Genomic DNA, 20,072 nt, shown 5'->3' with positions numbered 1-20,072 from the left:
ATTCAAATTTCTCCTACGTAAGATTACAAGTAAAATACAAAGTAGGAAAAGTCTTAGCTTCAGCATTTATTGCACATATTCATATTTTAAGAGTACATGCCAAGAATAAATTGTCCATGTCCATTTTATAGTTAAGATTTTTAAATTTTCATCTAGTCAAATGAAAAATAATTAATAGAAAATGAGAAACTAGTGTAATTATTGTATTCTTCATAAATAATAGGCATTTGGTATAGTAGCTCAGTACTAAATTATTAAAAGAACAAAATTGTGAAATAATATCATATAATGGATCAAAATTATTTATACAGTTACCAGTATAAAGATCAAGCATGTGAGTTCTTATTAATATACCATTAGCCTGGTCACACAATGGAAGAGAAGGAAAGGGCAATTTTGAATGACATTTATATCAACTTTGGAACTGTCAACCTCTATTATGTCCTTGGGGCCTTGCACTTTTTGGCTTTCAGACATCTGTGCTGCCTTGAATGGAGGTGAATACTAAGAGTTCCAGTGGGTCTCTTGCTCTAGTCAATGCTTTGAATAGTTATCTTTCAGCATGTGCATGTAATAGTTCTGAGTGCCAAAAGCTAAGACATATGACAGTTTATCCAATCAGCACCCACATCCACATCATCTTCATCAATACCACCATTTCACCCTCACTATACACTCACACTGTTTCCTCTGTGTTCATAAAAATCTTCCCTGTTCCAATCTCTGGGAATACAGTTCTTTCTTTTCTTTTCTTTTCTTTCTTTCTTCTTCTCTTCTTTTCTTTTGACTTTCTTTTTCTTTTCTTCATATTCAAGTAAAACAGCCACCTTTGATCCAAGCATCTCCCAAAACTTTTGCAAGAGTTATGATGATGTCAAAAGGAAGTTCTAAAGGCTGTCATGAAAAAAGTCAGTAGTTTCACCCAGAAGGCAGTAAAGAGGTACTACATTGCTAGGGGGAAACAGTGCCTGGAATATTTACAGCTGTGTAGTAAATAGTAAAGTTCTTGACAGTCAGGATATTGAGGCTTAATTGAACAAGAGTATATCTGGATTCTAATTTTTACTGTCCCATCTACTCTCAGTAACATTTTGTTTATTATGAATATGAATATTTCCATTTATTATTAGCATATATGTCCCAATCATATTTTAAAGACTGAGGTAATATTACATATTTTTAAATGTTATGTTCTTATACAGAAGAAGCTTTTAAAGGCTTTTGAAGTCTAATAAAACTTTTTCAATGGTCTCCCTTTATATTGTTAATGTATGAGGCAGTGGCTCTTATACTTGAATGTGTATCAGAATCGTTTTGGAATGAATGCTTGTTAAACACACATTGCTGCGACCCATCCCCATAGTTTTTGTGTTAGAGAATTTGCCTTTCTAACAAGTTCCCAGGTGTGTTTATGACGCTAGTCTGTGAGCTGCATTTTGAGAAATATTCATCCATGCAAGATTAAAATGCAAGAACACAATACTTCCATGTTGCTACCAATTTTGACATCATATATACAGATTATGGTTGAACAGGTCATGTTTCACATTGAACAATGTAAGGATAATATTGCCCCTATAAGTTTTTAAAATGCTAAAGTAAACTTCTCCAAATTATATGTTGAATCAATCATGGAATTATTTCACTTCCTGTCAAGATCCTATGAATCAATATAGATTTGGTATAATGGTCTTTATTAATTATCTGACATCATAAAAGATTGCTAATTTGAATTATCTCATGAATTTTCAATTTTTTTGAAACAATATAAACAAAACGTATTACAAGAGTAGTTTTTTAACTAATCTGTTTATGAAATTCTTAAGTGCACATAACCACAGAATGAAACAATAATAATATTAAACCACTTAAAAATATAAACTTGAGGCTGGGCACCATGGCTCATGCCTGTAATCCCAGCCCTTTGGGAAGCCAAGCCGGGTGAATCACCTGAGGTCAGGAGATCAAGACTAGCCTGGCCAACATGGTGAAACCCCGTCTCTGCTAAAAATACAAATATTAGTTGGGTGTGGTGGTGTACACCTGTAATCCCAGCTACTCAAGAGGCTGAGGCAGAAGAATCACTTGAACTGGGAGGTGGAGGTTGCAGTGAGCCGAGACCATGCCACTGCACTCCAGCCTGTCCAACAAAGCAAGACTCCATCTCAAATATATATATATACACACACATATATTTGAAATAGATGTCATATCTTACCACTTAACCATTTTGTAAAGTGATTTATTTCAACGATTCTTTTGGTAAAACCATGCATTAAACTTTTATACACAGCAATTAACTTGTACACCTGACTACCCCATTTGATTAAAAATTTTTCTACTTTCAACAAATCGTCCTGTTATTGGTAAATATTTTATGTTCTTACCTCATGAAATAGCTAAATGGAAACTAAATTTTTATTCTACAATAATATAAAGTTGGATATGTTGTAAACATTAATATATAAACAAGTGGCATGATATTCCAATTTTAGAGCACAGGAAAGGAACAAAATAACTTTTTCAATTTTCAATTTAAAAGTGATACAATAATATTATCTCATTCTTATATTTTTATATGATATAATATAAATTTAATGATATTGTATCCACAGTCTCCTGTATGAAGTTACCTAAGAGAAAGATATAAAATTGAGTATAAACTGTGTTTTGACCTGTTAAACCATAGAGCAGCTGGAAATCATCAACCATGCTGAATAGATCACATGATCTTCCTGACACATATAGTATGCTAAAAGAAAAATCTGGAAAACAAATCTGAATTTTGAAAACATGGTGTTTGTTAAGTGTTTAGAGTGGTATGACTTATAACTAAGTTGTACATATTGGGGTAATGTTAATTATGTTTATTTTCACTTTTAGATCAGATTCAAAGGTGTTTCTGTGAAGCCTAGGGAGAAAGGATTATTTTCTAAGAAAGAGATTTTCTTGTGTGTGTGTTGAATTTGGAGAGCAGTTCTGATGAGAGGCATATACCTATCTGTGGTCCTCCACCATGGGTGTTCCCGGTGCTCTGCCTAGGCACCAGAGTACAAAGATGCATCAGATCCTACACCTTTTCTTTGGAAATTAAAAAAAAAAAAAAAAAAAAAAAAAAAAAAAAAAAAAAAACGCTACCTAGATCATAATTTCAAATTTAACGTGTAATGTCTCTCAATACAAATGAATATAGTACAAAGAGTAGCTTTTTAAGAATATTTCTTACCAGTTACATAAATGGTCTGCTTTCTGTGGGTAGTTGAGTACACATGTACTTTCTCTTATACAAAAGGTATTTTGAATATGTATTTGAAAGAGACATTATGTTGACAGCTAACCAAATGCTGTAATATTCAGAATGAATGTTAAGATCACTGATTGGTAGAGTAATTTGATGGGAAATGACAGGCTGCATACCTGTGTTTTTCTAGGCATTTTTGATCAGCCTTTCCTTATCACAGCTCATGTTCTAATGATCATTGCAGGATGAAGTGGCACAGCCACTGAACCTATCAGCTAAACCCAAGACCTCTGATGGCAAATCACCCACATCACCCACCTCTCCCCATATGCCAGCTCTGAGAATAAACAGTGGGGCAGGCCCCCTCAAAGCCTCTGTCCCAGCAGCGTTAGCTAGTCCTTCAGCCAGAGTTAGCACAATAGGTAAGTTCTGTTTCTTTTGTTCTTGCTGATTTTCTGTTTATGGCTATTGAATGGAATCATCTTTAAATGGCACATCACATACACTCTCTACATGGCTTGAGTTCTGTAGGAGAGTTCCAATCTGAAGAACCATATAGGTCTGTTTTACAAACATGCAAATGAAATTTCTCACTAAAGTCTAAGTTATAATGCCCTCCTGAAAATCTAATTGTGTAGGTTATATTTCTAACTATGTCCATATGGTTATAAAAAGAGGACTAAATTACATTGCAGTGAGCAGTAATGGTTCCAGAATGTTATTGTTAGGTGACTTACCTTTTCCATCACTGAAATTTCCATTTTTTTGTTATTGTATAAAGTATACATTATCATGAAATGTATTTTGCCTCTATCATCAATCAACCATAAGAATGTTAGATTTCTTCAATTCCATTCTGCTTGAGGATTATTTGCAAACACCAAAATACAAAGAGTGGATAGTTTCAATTCTACATAATTGTAAATTCAGTAAACAAAATAGTAGAAAACACTTCTATAAGCTGACTTTGAAAAATTCAATGATTTTAATTTTAGCATGCATAAATCAGACTGTGGATACTGATTTCAACACAGATTTATTGATATTTTATTATTTTTATTCAATTTTTAAGGGGGCCAGCATAGGTCAGCCTTCAAGGAGCTCATAGTTTAATTGAGGGAAAGTCATTCCTTCTGTGGTATAAGTCAGCTCTAATAAGTGCTATTGCAGAGCACAGATACAATTCTACAAAGATTGGAGAGTGTTGGATTCTGTCTGGGAAGGACCACAGAAGAGTATGAGTTAGATACATCCTAATTCAAACTGTGCCTTGAAGAAGAGAGAGATTCTAGGCATTCTAGACAGTAAGAGAAATCACAAAGTTAAATAGCATATTTTTGATAAATGCACTGATTTGTCTAGATTATATAAAAAAAATATGTAGTGGAAAGTGATCCAAGCTAAAACTGAAAGGGTCAGATGGCAGAATGATACTGGAATTTAGGAAACCATTGTTTAGGTATAGGGCAAGAATAAGTTAAGTGAGATAGAAATAAGCAATGATAAAGGAGAGAATAGAGTAAAAAGATATTAATTAAGGAAGAATTGACATAATTCATTCACAATAAAATGTATCTGGTAAAGGTCAAATTGTAGACAGAGGAAACTAGAATTTTGAATTTATGAAATAACAAGGACTGTCCCTCTATCAACTATGAAAGGGGAGCCCAGAATGAAAGCAGGTTTGTGGGAAGACATAAAAATTTAATATGTGTTGATTTGAAGCACAAAGAACTATTTAGGTAGAGATGTTCAGGAAGAAGCTAGAAATATAAGCCTCATAAGCAAATAGGTGCTAGAATTTTAGATATGGAAATTATTCCTTAATGAGATGGTTGAAGTCAGGAGAGCAAATAAGTCCACCAAAAAAGGCTGTGTGTGGTAAGAAGTGGAGTAAAGAATCATGGGTATTGTATTAGATCAGGCGTCCCCAAACTACGGCCCGCGGGCCGCATGCAGCCCCCTGTGGCCATTTATCCGGCTCCCCACCACACTTCAAGAAGGGGCACCTCTTTCATTGGTGGTCAGTGAGAGGAGCACAGTATGTGGTGGCCCTCCAACGGTCTGAGGGACGGTGAACTGACCCCTTGTGTAAAAAGTTTGGGGATGCCTGTATTAGATACTAGTAGAGATAACTAATATTTATGATACCTATGTACTATATTAATATCAGAACATTGGTATTGTATTGTTCATTGCTGTGTAACAAATTAACCTAAGACTTAGCAGCTTAAAACAACCAATATTTGTTGTCTCTTTTATTGTTATTTATTATTTAACATTTATTATTATCTGTTTTCTGGAGGTCTCAGTTCTTTGCCACATAGGCCTGTTCCTTGGGCTGCTCGTAGCATGGCAGTGAACCTTCCTGAGTGAGTGATCCAAGCAAAGAGCAAAGGGAAAGGCACAGTGTCTTTTATAAGCTGTTCTCCAAAGTTATTCAGAGGCAATTCTGCTTTATTCTGTTTCTTATTAGAGAATCGTTAAGTCTAGCCCAACTCAAGGGAAGCAGAATTAGGCTCCAACTGAAGTAGAGAGTATAAAAGTATCATTGGACATATTGTAGAACAACTACACTTTTTTTCAGATGCAAAACCGATGAAGAGTAAGTTGAGTGTCTTAGAATGAAGAGCAAGTGAGTGTTTTAGAATAGGAGTCAAGATAGAGTCATGTCATGCTAGTCCAGGAAAATTAAGTTTCAAAAAAGAGGGATTATTTAATGGTAGACCTTCTGCAGGAAAATTAAAGAACATGAAGAATTAGGATTTTAATTGGACAGGTAGACTGACAGAGAAGTTTTAATAGAATGGTTCGAATAGATTTCCAATTATACAGAGTGGAAGAATAAGAGGAAAGAAAGTTAATTTGGTGATATAAACTCATCTTTTTCTAAGTTTGGTGTTATGAAGTGATAATAATTTGAGAAGGCTAAGTAGAGACAGATTTTAAAATAGGAATATGTATATTACTTTTCAAGGGGGAAGAGGAAGAAGAGTTAGAGACATGTCTAGATATGAAAAAGTACAAGAGTGACAAGATAGCAAGGAGATGATGTGAAGGAATTAACCCTTGTAAAGGAGAAAAACTTTTCTTCTTCCTGAGACTGAAAGAAAGGAAGAGAAAAACGGTAAAATTTCAGAGAAATTTTGGAATGATGAGAATGAAGGCTGAAGGAGTGTGTATCAAATGCTTTAATCTCCACAAAGTAGAATTCCAGATTATTTGTTAACAGGAATTCAGTCTAGGCAGTGGGGCCACAGTGAGAATGGAAGTTTTGAGAAGTTTGAAAAAGGTTTCAGACACATGTGTGCTTTTTCACCTTATAGTCTAACTCCAGCTACTCTGCTAAACATCCTAAATGGGCTCCAAGATTAGATCTACTTTCATGTACTATGTAAAAGAAAAAATATTTTATTTGGCAAGAATCATACACTATCATAATATACATGTAGACTCATAAATGTCATAGTGTTGGTACATGAGCAACTTTTGTGATGTTGTTAGAACTAGAATATGTGACTAATAGAATAACTAATTTTTATTTTTATCATGTATCAATATTTTTTCTTTAGCATTCCCAAGGATTAAGTATGACAAATTATTTTAGAAAGGCAAGAACATACTTAATGTCATTTATCATGACTTTCCCCACTACTAAAACATCTTTTTTCTGAAAAGTTCCTTTACCACATACACATCCCTCATAATTTCCAAGGATTTGAGGCCACTACAATTTACTTTTCTCTTTTCAACAAATGCAGATGTTGAAAGCTGAAACTTTAATGAGTAATAATGTAGTTGGATAAAAGCTGTGAGGATTAATGGTGTTGTAAAGGTCACTCCTGAAAGAAGAATTAATGTGTGATGCCATTAATAAACCACAGAAAACTGTGGACTAAAAGATGACTTAAGTTATTGTTAATGACATAGGGCTCTTTGCTATATATCTATTAGCTACAAATATAGAAAGTGACTTTTTGAGGTTGGTGACCAATATTACAGTGTGTCCTATAAGAATGCTCTTGATATGGTACGCAAATGATAGGCAGCTCCAAAGAAAGGAGATCCTTAAAAGCCATGAATAGTTCAGAAGAATGATGGATAATTTTAGAATCTTTGACCAGATGTTATCTTTCCCTTATTGGCTTTTTCCACCTATATCAAACATACGTATAATACTTTTAACTTTTTTTCAAAGCATTTTTTTCATCTATTTTTTCACTGCAGCTGTTCTACAATTATAGACCCCTAACTAGATAGAGTAGATACCCATGTAATCTAGTCAAAGCTTGTTATTTAGGAGATAGGGAACACAGACTTAAAGAGCCTATGTGTCCACACAGGGATTTGAAGTAATTTTTTGTCAGAGCATAGACAGTTCTGTGATTCTATGTTTATTATCTCAGCTTTTAATTTTAAGGAAATAAGTGTTCATAAAAATCTAGTAGTTTGTCTAGATTTATAGCCAATAGATTTTGGAGGCTTATACCCATAATCTATTGGTTGGCATTTATTCTTTTTAGTTGTTGCCTTTGGGTCTCCACTGCAATAGATGCTCTTCTCAGTCATTTATTGTTTCACTCATCCATACAAATGAGATTTAAATACCTTCTCTCTGCCATACATTTTGCTTAGAGAATAAGCAGACAACAGCCTTGGACTGAGGCTTTAGGTGCCTACAGTCTTTTTTCCTAGCATATCTTTGAAACATATTGGAATGTACTGTTCTTAGCCTTCATTCCTCAAAGGCATTAACGCATAAAAACTGAACAAATCTAGTAGATGTACATTGTCCAAGTAAAACAAAGGGCGGTATTTTCAAGTCCATTAATTGGCTACTTTATATGTACAACACGCTAGTTTAAGATATGATGACTTGAAGGAGGATATTATTTGAAAGTTTGTTAGTTTGTCTTTTTATATTATTATTATTATTATTATTATTATTATTATTATTTGAGGCAGAATCTTACTCTGTTGCCCAGACTGGAGTGTGGTGGCACAATATTGGCTCACTGCAACCTCCACCACCTGGACTCAAATGATTCTCCCACCTCAGCCTCCCAAGTAACCAGGACTACAGGCATGCACCACCATAAATACAAAAGTGTGAAAAATGTTTGTGTTTTTTGTAGAGATGGGTTTTGACATATTGTCCAGTCTGGCCTTGAACTCCTGGCCTCAAGGGATCTGCCCACCTCAGCCTCCCAAACTGCTGGGATGACAGGCGTGAGTCACCATGCTCAGCTTGTTTTTACTAAGCAAAATTTATGCGAGGATTTTAATGAGAAAAAGCTTGTTTGTGGGAAGGTGATTGAAGGAATGAACAAGAATGTTGTGGTTCACGGAAAGACACTGGATTATCAGGAAGTTGGAGGTATCATTCAAAGACACCTGGCAATTAACATTTGCATAACACTTTACAGTTTGCAAACTGCTTTTACGTGTATTATCTAATTCCTGTAAGCTTTTCTTTCCACAGGATAAAAAACATGTGTACATATCAGGGTGCCAAAAACTTAATGCTTATCAATGACCACAAAAATAGAAAAAAAAATAATATTTGTTGAAAATCACTGGCAACACATATGCCATTACTTTTACTTACAACGGAAAAGTCCTATATAAAATAAATACGTAGTAAATTAAGATTTGTGTTGCATTAATATCATCTGTTAAATCCATGAATTTTAATAAATCTGTGCCATATGGTCCAGGCTTCTATTGATAAGAAGACAGAAATTATTGGTAGCCTTGGAATTATCAAGGCAGATACTTTCAACTTAGAATATGCATTTATTTCTTCAACAGATCCTGCCATGGGCCAAAGGAATAATAGTTTGAACCAAAAAAATGCCAAGCAGACCATAGACCAATATGAAAGACAAATGCAGGATAATATGACATTAAAAGGTTTTGAAGGAGCACCTGTATGGGAAGAACATGTCTAGGGTATGTGAGAGAGATTCTCACAGAAGGGGTTATGTTTGAATAAATTTACAAACACACCAGAATGAAAGAGCATTTCAGCAAAAGAGAAAAACTTGGGATACAGGAGTGTGGAATGAAAGGACAACGGCCTATCCTTAGAATAGAGGAGAGTCCTGTGCAGCTTGAATGCAGAACTCAAGAGAGACTGGCAAGAGCGGACACAGGAAAGATAAGCAGAGTTGATGACAAGAGGAGACTTTTAGGCCTTGTAAAGAGTTTGCAACTTATCTCAGAATGATGATTTTTCGGGAACATTAAAAGAGTTTCTAAAGTTCCAGTAAAAGCTGCATACTATGATCTCTTCAAGATTCGCAATGCACATTAACATATTCAGGATTTTTAAAATTCATGCAGTTAAACCTTTTTAACTTTAATTTTGCATTTCCCACACTTACTTGTACATGGAATTATTTTTCACGAGCTATTACAGATCATTATTTTATGAAATGTTTCTTGAAGCACTAGGGTACCAGAAGAGGGTTTATAATCAGGGATTTTGACATCCAATTTTTTTCTGAAAGATAGATGATTGATAGATAGATAGATAGACAGATAGATAGATAGATAATTTTTATTTTTATTTTTAGACAGAGTCTTGCTTTGTCACCCAAGCTGAAGTGCAGTGGCAGGTCAACATGCCTCGTTAAAGCCTCTACCTCCCAGGCTCAAGCAGTCCTCTGCCTCAGCCCTCACCACGTAGCTGGGACTACAGGCAAACACCACCACAGTCCATTAATTTTTTTGCATTTTTTGGAGAGATGGGATTTCAGCATGTTGCCCAGGCTGTTTCAAACTCCTGAGATCAAGTGATCGATTATTCACCTCAGCCTCCCAAAGTGCTGGGATTATAGGCATGTGCTACCATGCCCAGTATTTTTTTTTTTTTCAGTATTTTCAAGTTCTTTATCTGGAAGCAGAGTAGATATGAATTCAAAGAGTGTAAGCCTAAAGATAGGAAAACCAGTTAGGAGGGTAAGGCACAGTGAGTTATCGGGTGGCTTTCATGAAAGTGGAAGATGGAGAAGCAAATTTGAGAGCTGAGGAAGAAGTGCAGCTGTCAGGGTTTGCTTGCCTTGAATCTTTAGTGGGTAGAGGAGAGACTTTAAATTACTCCCAAGGATTGAACGGGCAACTGACAAGGTCTGTGGAATGTAGAAAGAGCGGATTGAGGCTATGGAAAGATGAATTCTATGCCAGCTATGCTGCATTTCAGGTACACATAGGACATTCAAGTAGAGAAGCTTATGGGACATTCAAGTAGAGAGGCTTAGTCAATAAACAGATACATGTATCTGGCAATCTGGGAGGGTTCGAGGCAAGCAGTAGTTATTTTACATTCTTGGGATCACATCTCAATTCTTAAAGAAATAGTAAAGACCAAGGGTGCAGTATATTGGTTTCCTAGAGCTACCATAACAAATTACTGTACACTGGGCAGGTTGAAGCAGAAATTTATTCTCTCACTCTTCCGGGGGCTAGAAATCTGAAGTCAAGGTGTCAGCAGGTTGGTTCCTTCTGGAGTCTCTGAGTGAGAACCTGTCCCATGCCTCCATGCTGATGACACTCCCTGGCAGTCCCTGGCTCATAGATGCTTAACTCCAATCCCTGCCTCCCTATTTACTTGGCTTTCTCCCCTATTTCTCTGACTCAAATCTCTCTCCTCTTACAAGGAAACCAGTTATTGGATTTAGGGCCCACCCTAATTTCAGGGTGATCTCACCTTGAGATCCTTAGTTACATCTTCAAAGACCTTGTTTCCAAAAGAGGCCACAGTCACAGATAATGAAGTTTAGGACTCCGATACTTCTTTTGGGCAGACATGATTCAACTCATTACAAGTGATTTTGTATTTTCTTTTTCTTTGTGTATCATCCATTACTAATTGTTTCCTTTTAGAATTTTTCTCCTCCAAAATTATACTTTCTAGTTTGTCCCTTCTTTTCTGCCCCTGAAAAAAATATGTAAGGGGCCTTTTTAATTAAAAAAAGCAAAAACTTTGAGAATATTTTTGGTAATGATTAAGAAGAAATACTGAAGCATAAAATATCAAATTGTAGGCCAGGCATGGTGGCTCACACCTGTAATACTAGCACTTTGGGAGGCCAGGGTGGGAGGATTGTGTGAATTCAAGAGTTCAAAACCAGCTTGGGCAACATAGCAAGACTCTATCTCAACAAAAATTTAAAAAGTAGCTGGAGGTAGTGGCATGTGCCAGTAGCCCCAGCTACTCAGGAGGCTGAGGCAGAAGGATTGCCGTAGCCCAGGAGCTCAAGTTTGCAGTGAGCTATGATCATGCCACTGCACTCTAGCCTGACAGTGAGACCCTGTTTCAAAAAAAAAAAAAAAAAAAAAAAATTATAGTGAATTTAACAAAGTTACAGAATCTCACAAATTTCTTACATTAATGATTCCTTACCTGCATTTTCCAAATCTCATCTGAGATGTTAATAGTGAGTTATATTGACCTTTGCCATCTCATTTTCCTCTTAAGATTGAGGTTCACCAAACTTCTCCTATACACTTGCCCTCCCATCCGATCCTGACTTTAGATGCAATTGCTGTGTGAATCTATAATGAAGGCAAAATAAAATGTATCTATCAGGTAACCATTATGTATCTTTCTGGCCTTTATGGTCTGATGCCCATTTCATCAAACCTCTGTGCCAGCCAGTGAATAACGTTCCCCCACAGATTTCATCATAATAGTCAATGCCATGTTAACAAGAGTGCTAAGGATGAACATATAGGAAAAACGAAAGTGTAAAGAGTAAAGAAAGGAGTCTAACATCTTTTCCTGCCGCCACAGATACCAAGTGCTATCTGCTCCTTCACATGTGTTTTTTCATCTAATTCTTCCATTAACTTTACCTTCCTTTTATAGTTAAGAGAAATGAAAACTTAGATTGAGCATTAAAATTTGTTAAATATCACACTTACTGAGAAGTGGAAATTCCAGATCCAGTTGAATCAAATTTCCAAATTCTACTTATTTTACTATGCCACTTTATAAAGTGACTTAGTTACTTTATATATATAGTTACTGAATAGCTTTCATTGACCATTTATTATAATTTAAAAACTATGTTAACTCACTTAATCTTGACATTTCTGTTCCCGAGTGTTACCCCTATTTAATTTATGAGACAATTGCGATGTAGAAAAGTAAAACAATTCATATAGCTATAAGTGTCAAAGCTAGGATTTCAATTCAAGCTTTCCCAGCGCCAAAACTTACATGCTTTTTCTAATGATTAGAATCTTGGACCAAAATCTAAGGATTAGGTGAAGGAAGGATCCCAGGGATACAAACACAGAGGAGGCAGTGAGGAAAAAGGAATAACACTAAAATGAGTTTCAATAATGAGAGGATGGTCAGTGCTGTCATTCCTCTCAAGAAATGGAAAATGTCCTTTGGATTTATTTGACACTTAAAGACCAATAGCAGCAGAAACAAGATTGAGGTGAGAATTGGAGAGTAAGGGGGGAACGAGAGATTATGAGATAATGCAACTTTTAGAAGCTTGACTTAGAAGATAAAAAGAGAAACAATGTTGGGAAAAGAAGGCAAAACAGAGTTAAAGAACATACTTTATTTGCTTGTTTTAGGAGAAAGGAGAACTTTATCTACAAGTGGAGGTGGTAGAGATGATTAGATAGATGATACAGTGAGAAGTAGAAAAATCAGTGAAGAAGTATAGAAAAAACCATATTGCCATGTTTGTACCTATGCAACAATCCTGCATGTTCTTTATATGTAGCCCAAACCTAAAATGGAATAACATATATGTATATATTTAAAAAAGAAAAGAAAAGAAATCTAAAACTAACATGAGATTAGGAGATTTGCCTTGATCGAGAGCAAAGGGACCATTTTTACTGAAACAGGAGGAACAAAATGGCATGAATGGAAATGAATTTGATGCCAGCAGAAGGTAAGAGTGAGGGTGGGGTCAGGAAGGTGAGAGTTCAGCCTTATTGCTCCTTGCAAAACCAGAGGCAAGGCCATTTGCTGAGAGAGACGGAGTCAGCAGGCTTAAGGATTTAGTGACTATGATGAGAACAAACTGTAAAGAACCAGGAAACAATCCTATTAAGATTGAATGTTGTCATATATAAAAGGCTTTATGATTTAGCATAGCAGATACAAATGTTAACATTTCATATAGCATTATAACTAAAACTCAAGAGTCTCTAAAAGCAAAAATGTTTATTTTAAAGTGAACAGTTATTTCTACCTGCACAGAAACACACATCTCAAATTGGAAATAACCATTACAGAACATAGGTCTGTCAGTTACTCCCCCTCATAATAATTTACATTCCTCTTGCATCTATATTAATCATTTTTCCTACACAATGTTATCTTGGCAGTCCCTAAAAAGCATAGAGAATTCATGCTTTTATTCAGTGCCATGTGCCAAGCCATTTCAAATATATTTGTGTTCTGGAGAAGCTAATTAGACTACATAGAAGCTAAATAGACTACAAAAATGTATGATGCCAGGTTGTATATAAGCAGGGGTTAGAGCATAGAAAAATCAAACTGATCCTCTTAAGATATTACTAAAGGAACATATACTAAGATCATCATTGTCATGTGAGAGTTGTATTTCTATCTAGAGTAATATTGTTCATGAACAACTTCAAGAATTGTACATTAAGAAGGATGAACAGGAGAACCAAATTAGGATGTTGAGGATAATAAAATACAATAATCTTTTACAGTAAATATTAAACCTAAAGATCTGTTCTAGGTTTAGAGTTGTTTTCAATTCATGATTGTGTTTATAATGAGAAGAGATGTTTTGTTCTTTGAATAAGTTCCAATGAATTTCACTCCGAAAGGCAAAATCTATAATCACTCTAAAGCTTCCCCTCTCTATCGCCTACACTGGAACTTTTCCTTCTGCTTCAAGGATTTCAGAGGACCAGGTCTACTCTGTGCATAGTAATAGGGGGAAATGGATCATTTAGAAACTTGCCAGCACTGAATACCGCACTAATCTGACATCAGTTTCTTGAATAGAAACGTTTAAGCAGCAAGAAAATATTCTATGTTTTTTGGCAATCACCAGATCAGATAGAAGAGTCTAGCAATACAACAAGGATATGTAATCTGACATGATTAGACAAGGCTCTTTAGTACCAGAACATTCATAATTAAGACAAAGAGTATTAATAACACTTTCCTAACACGGCAGTTAGCCATTTTATATTTCCTTTCTTTAATCTTAGTGTTTTTCAACAAATCATGGGATTTAATAGCGTGTTTTGGCAGATTAGAGGATTTATGGCCCAGATGTTTTTTGTTCTAAAAATGGATTAGGGTGTAAAGTTTGCTGGAATCCATGGAACATGTTGAGGCAAGCCGGTCATTTTATGTGTGATTAGTGCCTGCCTTCTGTCTCACAGTCCCTCCATCTGTCACAATTCACCAATGGATCTGGTTAGATTTAGCCTCGTGTCACAAACAAGTCCCTTTTCTGGGCAATTTCATATTACAGATTCATTTTATGCCATTTTATGCCCTAGTTAAAAGATAGGGAGAGAAAAAGATGAGACATTGGCTTTTCTTTATTCTATTCTAATATCATGCAGCTCATCACACTAACATGCATCAAATAAATAAATGACCAGTGTTAAAATTAAGTTAAAAATTAATTTTGGTTGTTACACCTGTTATTCTGTAAAAGCAATATTTTGGTAGTGTGTTTTACTAACCATGGACTGTGGAGTTGCATACATAAGCTGATCATTTGGCCATCTTATTAAGAATGTGAATTAAGTGTGGCTATAGTTGAGAGTAGCCACAGTTTCCTATCAAACAATTACAGGTGCTTGGTTACATTCTGTGCTTGAAATTTAGCCTAACTATTACAAGTTTGCATCCATAGCAAACCACTGCCACCTGTGGTTTATTTCACCATAAATGGATTTAGGAGGAAAATGCTCTTCAGTCAGTTAATAATGATTTATTTCTTCTGTATATAACAAACCTAGTAGTGCTATACAGACCCTCTTAAGTGGTCTTTCTACTACTAAGAGAGACTTAATAATCATAGTTATAATTGTGAATACCTAAATTCTATGCTAACATTCAAATGTTTCTTGCAGGAAAAAAAAATTTAAATGGGTTTTATATTTGCACTTCAAAGTAATACTAGAATAATGAAGCATTTACTTAAAAATTATATTTTTAACTTATTTCAAAATAGTTGGAAACAACCATATTTCACCCAGATATTATATTTTTATTACAAATATTTGAACATATTAGAAACAGGTTTATATATGGCACGTATGACTCTGTGAATCAGTCATTGTCAATTATTTATTTATTCATTTTAGATGAATTCCATGGAGAAATCATTATAGGTCAGACACTAGCTGTTACCAAAAGAAGAAGTGATTTTTATGGTTAAAGGTTAGCGTAGAAACATGCATTCATACAAAAGATGTCCTTTGATCTGTCTCATTTTCAGGTTACTTAAATGACCACGATGCTGTCACCAAGGCAATCCAGGAAGCTCGGCAAATGAAGGAGCAACTTAGACGGGAACAACAGGTGCTTGATGGGAAGGTGGCTGTTGTGAATAGTCTGGGTCTCAATAACTGCCGAACAGAAAAGGTCAGTCATAAAATAACTTACTTTCTAAAAATACTTAAATTGCCTAATGCTTTAAAAAAAAATCTTTTCATTGTCTTGCCATCCTCAGAATGATGGTTCTCTGTCCCTTTGTTTCCTCCATGTCATCCTAATCAAAACCATCTGGAAATGGGAAGAGTTATAATTCTCTTTATCCATCTCCAAACCTTATTGACAGTGAATATCCCCTTTTATGCCACAGCTTGTATCAAAACAAAATGGCATTTGAAATATCTGAGTCGGACTAAAAGTTTTGCTTTTCAGAGATGCTTAACTTGTATTTGAGGATGAGCTGGATTTGAAATGCTGAATCTTCTTTAATCAGCATAAGCTTGGATGATAGCCATGCTCATATTCTAAGTATTTAGGATCCTGAGCTTGTCATAATATGTTTCCAATGCAAAGCACTGTCAAGTGTTAGACGAGTTCACAACTGGAAATTTTGACTTTATCATAAAACAAAATGTGTTTATTAAAACTTTGACATTATTTGTATTATAACTAAGGCCAGTGAAATGTCTGAATTTGTCTGAGATACAATGATTTCAAGACCTTTGGTCTAAGCATACATAGTATTTTATTTAGAAAGATATTATAGGTTGTAAAGTCATCAGAATTATGTACTTTTGGAATATCTGACATGTTTTGAATTGAAATTTTAAAATGTAACCCAGTCCCCTTTACAGAATCCTCTAGGTCCAATAGATAGGAGAAAAAATGATCAGCTACTTAGCAAATAATTGGAAAGTTAATCATAATGGGAAGCTTATGAGTCAAACAGAATTGTCTAGAATGAGCAGATTGCTAATTTGGATAGTTTTCTAGTTTCCCAGATTTTATGTGGAGTTTGATGTATAATCACGAAAAAGCTGGCAATCTGCATAGTGAAGGTGAAAGGTATGGGTGATCCTGTCACAACTGCTGTTCTCCTGGTCCTAATATGGTAAAAATGGAGGATGGAGAAATGATTTCAGTTCTATTGTATGTCCAGAGGGGAGAGCAAAGCATGGATCAGTATACATCCCTTGTGATCTTACAACGTAAGACGTATGACATTGGTGTCCTGAGAAGGGCACATTTTTATAGCTAAGCACCAAAAGGAAGGGGGAAAGCAAAGTGACAGTTCTAAGAAGGAATGATAGCAAGCATAAAGGAATTTATATTCAAATATTTAAACATTCTTGAAAGGATGCTTAAACAGAAATTCCTTTTCTCTGCTCCCCATGTAGAAATGAGTTTAACACTCAGCCAGATGCTAATGCAAAGTGACTCAAGCTATTCCTCGCAAGCATAGCTAAATTGCCGTTATTTGTTAAGCGCATTGACTTCAGCTGTGGATACAGCAGTTGGTTGCATTCAGCAAGCATCTGTACCCTTTTTTTTTCTTTTTAATCCTCCAAAGCAGAGACAACTCTACCTATCTCCCCCCTCTCTTCCCCAGTGCTGGCTGGGAATTGTCAAGTGACAACCGACCAAATCCTTTTGGACAGGAAGCCTTCATCCTGAGTTCTGTATACTTGCAAAGCAGGCCTTGTGGTTGGATCAGGGAGCCCATTAAAAGTACTTTGATGGTATGGAAATTCATCTTCATGAAGCTCCTAGGCCCCTAAGCAGCGTGCTGTTTAGCTGTGGTTACAGATCAGTCATTCAGATTGGAGGGCAATAATTGTGCTGACGGCTTGTAAGGCAATGGAAGTACATAAAATAATCCTGAGACCTCCGCCATGGCACTGTGAGTTAATCTTCTCTAATACAGATCAGCTGTTGTTCTAACACATGACTTTATGCTGGCTCCAGTGACTCTGCACAGCCTTTTGATTAAGTAACAGAAGTGGAACCATCTGCATTCACTTTATTATATACTTGTCCATTGTTAGGGGACCTTATTTCTGCTTCTTGTTCCATCTCCACAATCATACTTTATTTCTCTGATTAGCACCTCTTACTTGGATTGCAGGAGTGAGAGTTGCCTCTGCTGATAGCTACTGCTTCAACTTTCTCTTTTGTAGAGTCATAACAACTTAAAAAAATCTATTTTTAAAATAATACCTGCCAAAACCTGTTGGACAGTTAAGATGTCTCTGTTCTCAAGAAGTTCATCATTCCTGAATCTTATCACCATGCACTATTGATGTAGTTGAGATACATCTTGAACTATCACCTTATAATTCATGTTTTTACATGAAAAACTTAAATCATGAAAATAAGCATTTTCATTATTGTAATAGTATTACAAACTCTTGTAATGTAAAAGGAAACCTTCTCAACCAATGGATCTGAATTATCTCATTATCCTGACACCTGAAAATGTAATTGAAATTATTGAAACTCTTTGAAGGAGATATTACTATAGTTTGTTGTTGACTTTTCCTGTTGAAATAACTTGAGTATCATTTCTAGAATATAAATGGTCAATCTGTGTCTGAGTAACTCATGAAAATGAGATAATAATGTCATACTTATATATTTTAATTAGTAATTATTGAACATTAGCACATGCTATGTATTAGAGACTGTGATATGTACTGGAGGTATTGTGTTAAACCAGAAAATGTGAGTTCTCCCTTTATAGAGCTTACAGTTTGGATCAAATTATTATTTGACTGTTACTCATTACATATTTATGTGTGTGAGCCTGCCTATAGAATTGAATAAAGACCTCATATTGCTTAGCATGTCAAATCTGTTATATACTTGAATTAAAGGTAGACACATTTTCTTTCCCATGAACCACATGTCCATGTATATTGTGTTATTTTTCTAATACCTATCTTTTTATTTGAGTTTTATGATCACTCAGTATTATCTATGGCCAATAAATATGTGGATCAGTAATTGGTTTGAAATGTTGCCATAGAGTTTAGGAAAGACATTAAATAATGTATGGTAAATTCCTCTTACATTTTGTACTATCATCTTATATTACTTGAATTCCCAAAAGAAGGGCATGTTTTCTGTCCAAAATAATACTCCCGGCTAGGTGTGGTAGCTCACACCTGTAATCCCAGCACTTCTTTGGGAGGCCGAGGTGGGCAGATCATGAGGTCAGGAGTTCGAGACCAGCCTGACCAATGTGATGAAACCCCGTCTCTACTAAAGATACAAAAAACTAGCCAGGTGTGGTGGCACAATCCGTAATCCCAGCTGCTTGGGAGCCTAAAGCAGGAGAATCGCTTGAACCTGGGAGGCAGAGGTTGCAGAGCGCTGTGATCATGCCATTGCATGCCAGCCTGGGTGACTCTGTCTCAAAATAATAATAATAATGTTCCCAACTCCCTAAACTCAGAAAATATGTGTAAGGTAAGGAGTGCGAGAGATAAAGCAGAAAGAAAGAAGGGAAGGAACTGGGAGAAAGGAACAAAAGAAAAGAGGTTCAACCTGGTGCTTTGCATCAACCTGAAAGATACCATGACCTGGGCTCCAGATAATTGGAATCTTGTGGTGGAGATCTGTTTTCTTAAGCACACAGCCTTATACACATTAACTTTTCTTCACAGCTCAAATAGCCAGTCACGTGGTTATCCCAGCTAGAAGGTCTTAATTCTGAAAAGCTGTAACTGGACAGTGAAAACAATTAGAGGTGTGAAGATAGAGACCGGTGATTTCTGAGTGATATGTACCAAAACACATCATGAAAGTCATTTTTACAGAAACACATTTTAATGGAAGCCTTGTAAAAGATTTTTTTTTTATTTCTTTACTTTTCTTGGAACTGTTTCAACATACCCAAGAACTGTGTGTGTCAGGTTTCTTGGAAACTCTGGGCCACAGTGTTATTTGTAATTGTCATCTGTGGTTAATTGTAGACTGATTGTATATTCAAATAATGTTATCTTTTACCACACAGCTTTGTTAAAGATTAGTGTTGTGAATGAGAAAGTAACTTCTCAGGTATGAAGGAACAGAAAGAAGCCTCACATATTTTATTTTTTAAAAAACATACTTTGCTTCATTACTACCCAGATGGCACAATTTTGTTCACAGAGTCAAGGGCAAGTTCTTGAGCTTGTGTTTGAAAGTATCCATATTAATAAGAGATTATAAAAACCCCAGTTTTTGTCGTCCTAATCCTGTCAGACGATGTTAGTACAATAGAGGCCCAGTGTACTCAGCTGAAATGAAAAACAGAACAGAAGCTTTTCTGTTTGTGTCACTCACTCCAATTATAGTTATCCTGGGAAGACTGTGTCTATA

At 35.5% G+C, this 20,072-nt stretch overlaps 1 protein-coding gene across 16 annotated transcripts in view; it reads left to right on the top strand.

The window, feature by feature from the left end:
- Positions 1–20,072, top strand: part of SOX5 (SRY-box transcription factor 5) — a 1,015,292-nt gene that overhangs the window by 969,545 nt on the left and 25,675 nt on the right. For all 16 annotated transcript variants that reach the window (XM_074402912.1, XM_074402908.1, XM_074402910.1 and 13 more), the window contains 2 exons: positions 3,486–3,663; positions 15,715–15,860. In XM_074402912.1, coding sequence (XP_074259013.1) covers positions 3,486–3,663; positions 15,715–15,860 — 324 coding nt within the window. The remainder of the gene's footprint in view (positions 1–3,485; positions 3,664–15,714; positions 15,861–20,072) is intronic.

Source organism: Saimiri boliviensis, chromosome 7 (genome assembly GCF_048565385.1).
Source record: "Saimiri boliviensis isolate mSaiBol1 chromosome 7, mSaiBol1.pri, whole genome shotgun sequence".
Taxonomy (NCBI): Eukaryota; Metazoa; Chordata; class Mammalia; order Primates; family Cebidae; genus Saimiri; species Saimiri boliviensis.
Note: the sequence above shows the minus strand (reverse complement) of the source record. Positions and strands in the feature narration are given on the sequence as shown.